This window comes from Lottia gigantea, assembly GCF_000327385.1.
Source record: "Lottia gigantea unplaced genomic scaffold LOTGIsca_17, whole genome shotgun sequence".
Taxonomy (NCBI): Eukaryota; Metazoa; Mollusca; class Gastropoda; family Lottiidae; genus Lottia; species Lottia gigantea.
In genome coordinates this window covers 848997-856493 of record NW_008708133.1, presented here as the reverse complement: position 1 = coordinate 856493, position 7497 = coordinate 848997, and the positions used below count along the sequence as shown (strand labels likewise).

Sequence of the window (7497 nt, the reverse complement as noted above, 5' to 3'; positions counted from 1 at the left end):
AATGATATATTCACTATTCCCAGTAGACATTCAGCACTTTACATTTGTCTTTAAAAAAAGAAGATATATTCTTCTAAGCTTTTAGCCAGTACTTTTCATCTCTATTTTCATATATTTTAATGCTATTTCTAACAAGACACTTAGCAGTTTATATATTGTTATCTGAGCAGTTAATCATACTTTAAAATTTTAGTGAACAAGTTATTAATAAGTTGAAAATAAACATTTAATTTGTTATGAAGTATTTCCTGCATTTTTTTTTCTTTTTTCCTAAATGCCTCTACAATAAAAATACACCAGCACATTTTGCGTTCTCCACCAGAACATGAAAATTTTAAATATTCCGACTGGCAAGGTTTTATACATCAGTTATTCATGAAATCAAAGCTTCTTAAAATGAAATGAAACAAAATATCTCAGTTAAGTTAATGAGAACACGAGAATCATCAACAATTTGTGTTAATTATTGATATTGGTACCTTAAAGATGGTTTCCCTTATTTTCATTCATATATATATATATAAAAACAAGTACTTGCTTTACTCACGGGTATATATATATATTCGATTATTGGACGGCCGATACTTATATCAATCGAAAGTAGAGGTATTCTAATGAATGGGAAAAATACCAGTTTGTCTCAAAAGCCCCTGATTAGCCCGTAATTAGCTAATTACGACATGGATTTCCATAGCATGACCGTGATAAAAAAATTGTCCAGTCTTTTTTCGAATAACCAGTGTATAGTCAGGGACATCGGTGAATGGTTAAAAATCGTTTAAATATGCGCACATGTGCACTCCCCGCATTCCTTTTCCCCGCACAGTTTACAATTTAAAAAGGCTTCAGATTCAGAAAATAAATCAACTCTACTTCATATTTTTCATTAATTCATTTAAAGAACTTTTTATGCAGGATAAATGAGCTGATACAAGCTTAACTGATCATTTTCCTCCTAATAAAGTTATATAACTGAACTCTATAGTTTATTGATGCTAAATCAGCCTTCTTAGTTGTAATTTGCATTATTCCCATGAAGAAAGAAAAGTAAAACCTTTAACCATATACAGTTTAGTCATATAAATAATTCCCACTAAAATTCTAACCAACTGCAGGGGGCCATATGGTCTATTTATTCTTGACCACAAGCATCTTGAAGTAATTATGTGAATAAATTGATTGAACTTTCCCCTTTCTACATGGCTGGCTCAAGTTAATATCTCTTGAAAGTAAGTGATATGTCTACTGAGTTGGGCTTATAATCTTCTGATGGTCAATGAGTTCTATTCAATTTAACATTCCTAAACACTATTTTATAATAGGCCTACTGAAACTAGCATACTGGACTTCTCCTACTATCGAATTTAAATATTCAAAAACCAATCCATTGTTTATCAATTAACAAATTGTTTCTTCGTTTCAGGTTTTATTAAGAAAAGGTTCTCAACATCTGAACCTTAATAAAAATAATTAGTGAAAATTGTTTTTATAGAGAGAATTTAATCCTAACAAGTTTGTCTCCCCTTAGACTAGGATTTCAAATGAACCAAAGATATTTGTGATATACATATACCTTATAACCTTTCAGTGTACCCAAATAGCGTTGTTGGGCGTTATAGAAGACGCTCCTGTAATAGCTTTCTGAGTTTTATCTTGTTTTATGACGTAAATCAGCTCAAAAAATACAGTAAAGTGAACACAGGGCTGGGTAAAATGATCAAAATAATCAATTATTGTCAATAGGAATTTATAACTTTCATTAAGCTTATATGTCAAAGTAACATTTTCTGCGCTATACCCGTTAACAAGTAGTAATCTCTTCCGCATAGGTTCCCTTCAGTACATAACTTACCCACAATAAGCTATAATAACCGAGCAAAGCAAGAAGATACTTCTATGACACGAAATAACCCCTATGAAATTGAGAATTTTGGTATGTCTTTAATTTAGTATTTACAGGGTTTTTGTAATTATTGTCTGAGTACCTAGCAAAAACTGTAAGAGTCAGAACACTTGTTAGACTTTTGTGTAAGTTCTAATCAACTAAGCGGATATATTCGAACAGGATTAAAATGTGCAAATTCACAGCTTTAAAACAATATATAAATCAATATTCAAAACATACATAAAATTTATCAAAATTTTTATAATAAAATCATAGAGTTAAGAAGAAGTCAAGTGTTAATTTCAAACCGTTTTAGGTCGATAGCTCAAACCTCACTGTTTGAAATGGTCTATTAAAGATATTTTCCCAGTCAAGAACATTTCCAAACATTGGCAGTCTATTTCAATTCATATTTTACGAAATATAATTGAAGAAGTGTAAACCAGCTAGGAAGCTGACAGGTCTAGTTTTCAATTGGTTCTGTATGCTAGTCGTTACTCTGATGAGTAGAAGAGAATTTGAAAGTATAAGCTTCTTGTCGTCGGTTCAATAACAAGCAAATAGCTCAAAATTCCATTTTTCTTGTGACAAAAGAATTTAATCAAGCTCTCTGCCGATATGTTTTTTTTGTGTCATATCCTTGCACAACATAACAGTTTAGGCAGCTTTTCAAATTAGTCTTTTAGTCTTTCTGGTTTCATTGTTTTGTTAATTAACAAATGATTTCTTCACAGAATCTTGACCTCAATTTGATTTTTTTTTATTTCTATCCCTCATCCCTTATTAAGAAGCTGTTGATCTTAGATGAATTATGATATGTGTGATGTTTTCATTGGACTGAATAAACAAATCAGTCTATATCTTTCATAATTGTTAATCATAAAGTAACATTTGTTATCATCACATATCATATTAACAAATACAATACATAAATGGTCAGTATTGTGAATGTAAACCGTGTGCCTTTCATCTGTCATAGTACTCTGTCTTGATATCATATGTTATAGGAATATGTGGAAGATACTACAATCTATAAATAATCTTTTTAAAGCAGAACCCAATATTAAGATCTGGTATCAGGCATTACTGAACAATAAATCTGGGCCAAGTGCTTTAAGTAAAAGTAAAGTAGTCATACCGGTAATAATAATGATATAGGAATATGCCCAAGATAGAATACAAGGACAACTTTTAATGAGTTATTAAATTTCCTATAAAATAGAACAGAAAAATGACAGCAAACATCAGGATACACTGGTACAGCGTGAGTCATGACAGGGCAGCATGTAGATAATGTATGTAAAAGGTAAACAAAACAATGAATTAAAAAGTTGGATTTAGTCTGTGATAAGTCAAAAATTACACAAAATTATCTCACCTTTTCGATTTCTGTTTTATCCCTCGTTACTTAAAAGAATGGCTTCCAATTCATCATGTAAAATGTCTTCGAATTAAAAGAAAGAGTATGAAAAAACTAAAATATAATCGAAAACAAGTGTCTGTTGTCCGCCATTTGCGTCAAATGCCTAACTTCCTGTGATCTACGCATGCACATTTAATACGTAACCATTCACTTGTCAAAATTGTATCCAATAATTAACTTCGGTATAATATCACATCATTCTCAAATTCTATGTCAGTTTAAAAAAGTTATTGACTTCATATGGATAACATTGTCAATCTAAAAAAGGATAATGTGAAAAATGAAAATATATTACATATTATATAAATATTAGTTAATGGTAGACAACTCCAGTTAATCTTAGGTTTTAGAGTTGTCTCCCTCTAATTCTACTTCCGGTAAAATGAAAATAAACATCACTTTTCATCTGTCGAAATTGTGAACTAAATATATGTGGAAGATGGGTGATTGATGACTATGATTAACAGAGTTATTGTTATCTGATTTCTAATATGCAAATGTCCATGACAAGATGGGACAAGCAAGTTCTTTGGCTCAAAAATTATCCCGACCCGTATCTTGGTTGACTGGTGCTGGAGCCAGTTCTAAAAATAGTGGTTGTGAACAAAACTCTAGTCCTCTCAATGGCAATGAAATGTCAATGTATCAGAGTGTCACCCCATTTGTATTTAAAAGATCTAGGTAAGAGCATGTGGGCTGTTAGTAGTTGGATCACCATAGTTCATGAATCAGATTTGCCTATTTTCTTTATTTTTTTTAAGACCTGTCAAGTAACCTTATTTATTATGGTAAAAATATGTTTATTATTCTGTGGTTCTTCATAATGTTGGAATCAGACCCCCCTTTTTTATGATTAGTCTACATTAATCCGCAGATTGTTTACGTTGAGTGTTCGATTCATATATTTTTTTTATTTTAGTTCAATGTTTTTTGATGAAGATGGTGATATAGCTCATGAATTCTATGAAGAAGTTACTAAAGGTCGAAGATCTAAAATGAAAAGAATCCACAAACACTTAATACCTGTTGTAAGTGAATCTTTTTGCATTTCCATGTGAACCCAATAATTGATACGGTACTGCTTTTACCACATTTACCTTCACAATGGAACTTCTACTTTCAATTTGTTCTGCCTTTGGAGGATGTTTATTCAGGATACTTGACCTTGCAATACTTGGCAAGTTATATTGCAATGTATCGATTCACCTATAGGATATATCAAATTTATGAGTTACTCAATGATACTTATAGATATAAGTTCTGCACTTTATTTCAGGGTGAGATAAAACTGAGACATCCTAGACTGAATAATCAACTACCAATTATTATGTGTGAAACACCGGACAATTCATAGTACAATATTATGATCATTTATTTAAATTGTGGCTGTGTCAAAAGATCAGACAAAAGTGATACCATTGATAATCAATAGTTCAACTTATCCACATCCATCAGATAAACTTTAAGGAAACAGTTACAATTAAAACATGAGGAAGTGTGTACAAATAAAAACAGTGTGCTGAGAATTCTTTATTATGAAGATAAATTATTCTACAGATGTATTTATTGTTTAATATAATTTCAACATAAGTATGTTATTTAGTTGTATAAAAGGTCATTATCTTCATGGACAATAATCGTGCCCTCATGATAATTGATATGCAGGATGATATGGTTGCAAGGAATTATTTACTAATCAAAGTGATATTAAAATGCACTAAATGTGTGATCTCATGAAAATGAGTTGTAACCTATGCATAAATGTCATAGGCTGTCTATTTCAATATTTTTGTTTGAATTTGATAACCTATAGATAACATATTCTGATGTTGTTGTCTTCTGTCATCTGTAAAATGATTATAAATAAGAAACAACCAATTATGACAAGGATAACAACTTTGGCTCGCAAAGATATTGTGTAACAGCTGGTCTTTGGTTGAAAGGTTTTATGCATTGTTGTTGTATATTTCATACCCTGTTATAAAATTTTCTTTTCAAAACTTTTGGTGCAATAGTCAACTCATTCAATTCTTACCCTTTATACATACATGTACATGAATTATTTCCCAGAAAAGATTTTTTATGCTCTGATGCTCTCAGTTTTGAAATTTATAACAAAAAATATAATCCATTCTTAAAAAGCAGCTTAGTAATTCAGGTTTTAAAATTTCTTGAGTGTATGTAAGGCTATAGATTAAGAAGGCATTTAAATTCAACATATGAAATTTTCTAGAAACTCCCCTATCTGAATTCGTTACATTGTGTGGCTAATTTTAAAAAACAGCGTTGATGTACATCTTTAAAGGGGTTGTAAAGAGGTTTTCTAAATATTTTATGTGAGTCGGGGACACTGATAGCATCAATTTGCACATTCCGATTTTCAGTCAGTTGTGTGTGGTTCAATGCCGAAAGTGTTTGATTACGTCACTAATATGACTAACTAAATATGCTCTTTTTCACTTTTTTTGCAATTAGTGACTTAGTTTTAGTGGCATTGCAAGAACCACATGCGTCTGATTGAAACTTGTAATAGTGCCAATTGATTCTATCTGTGGCCCCCAATACACATGAAAAATTTAGAAAACTTCTTTACAATCCCATTTAAGTTGCAATTTGCCCTTGAAAAAAAGAAAATTAACTTTAGAATCAAAGCCTTTTTCTCAAATAGTGACAAATGACACTTGGACACCTTCTTAATCTCAGACCTTCTTTCTTTTTTAAGGACATCAATTGTCATAGTGTTACCGGTATATTTTGTTTATTTGTTGTAAAATCATCATTTCATTGTTCAACAGATATGAATGGTTGGTAAAGAAACTTATTAAGTATTTGTACAATATCTACAAGTGTAATTGAATCATATCTAGTCTTGTTGTAACAGGAAAAGATATAGATCAATGAAGCATTAATTGCTAACAGATAGTGTTTATTAAAATTATAATGAATTCATAGACAACCTGGTGACTATAGTAAACAGCCAGTTAGTAGATCTTATATTTGGCTATTATATATGTTATATATCATATATTTCAGATCCGACAAAAGAAGTTTATGATAACATAAACCACTTCACATAGATCAACAAATCTCAAATCAAAATATCCTTTCCAGGTAGATCTAATAATAGTGATAAAAAGTTCATTAATTCATTCATTAAAAATGAAAAACAAGATGCTCAGATTCTGAAAAATTCTGCATTTAACAGAGAAACAAAAATTTTGTAATCTTTAGCTAACCAATTATTCTTAGTGCCAAAGCTCAAAAATGTCTTATTCCACTCCTTGTACCCTTCACAGTAATAAAAATAATGCAGTGTAGTTTGTTTTTTTTAAAGATGGATGAAATTTGGCTTAACTCAAAATGACTTTATCTCAAATTTTCTGCCCAGTTTGAAGACATTTCTCTTGTGACACATAGTGACATATCCAGGTTTGGTTTTTAACCTATCATTGTTCATGAAATTGTTCATATTGAAAGTAACATTTATGTAATTTGTTCAATTTATTTAATTTCTGTTTTGTATTTTTTGTACATATTTCATAAATCTTAACTTAAAATTATTAAAAATTATTTAAAAATGTCTTTTACTTCTCAGATTGCAAATAATTTAAGAAATAGCATATAGTTCTTCATTTGCAATTAGGGAAATTATGATATGGCAGTAGCCTACTCTTTTTGTGTTTTCTAAATTTCCATGGACTCAAGTGGAATGGGGGTGAACTTAACCAATTTAACCAAACAACTTTTGACGGTTCATATTTACAAACCACTCTTTAAGATAGCTTGCCAGGCAAGGTAATATACGCCCACTAGCAGCTTTGATTTTGAATAAAAATATTTAGCAGTACAGTAACAATCACCAGTATGAAATATTCAACCTTCAGTCATACACTTCTTTAGAACTCTTTAAAGCGATACTGAATAATTTCCTGTGTTCTTGAAAACGTGTTCAATTTTTAGCTCGTGAAAACTCTAGAAGGCAAATATTCAATCTTCAGCGAATAATAGAACCAAGTTTTGTCAAAATCCAGCAAGAATCATGCCTTTTAGTGTTTAAGAGCTAAATTTGAAAGCGTTTTCAAGAACAAGAGCAATAACTCATACTAAATATTTTTCAATTCTTATGATTTTTAATAGGGTTCATCCTTGGGTGATTACGAACACTCACACCAAGTTTCATCAAAATCCC

At 30.5% G+C, this 7497-nt stretch overlaps 1 protein-coding gene across 1 annotated transcript; it reads left to right on the top strand.

Annotated features, from left to right (window-relative positions):
• Positions 1-3819: 3819 nt before the first annotated feature.
• LOTGIDRAFT_158449 (hypothetical protein) lies at positions 3820-6371 on the top strand (the record flags this gene model as incomplete). The annotated part of the gene is made up of 3 exons (XM_009051605.1): positions 3820-3989; positions 4228-4336; positions 6342-6371. The coding sequence occupies 3 exons, from the start codon at positions 3820-3822 to the stop codon at positions 6369-6371; spliced, it is 309 nt and encodes a 102-aa protein (XP_009049853.1).
• Positions 6372-7497: the final 1126 nt, after the last annotated feature.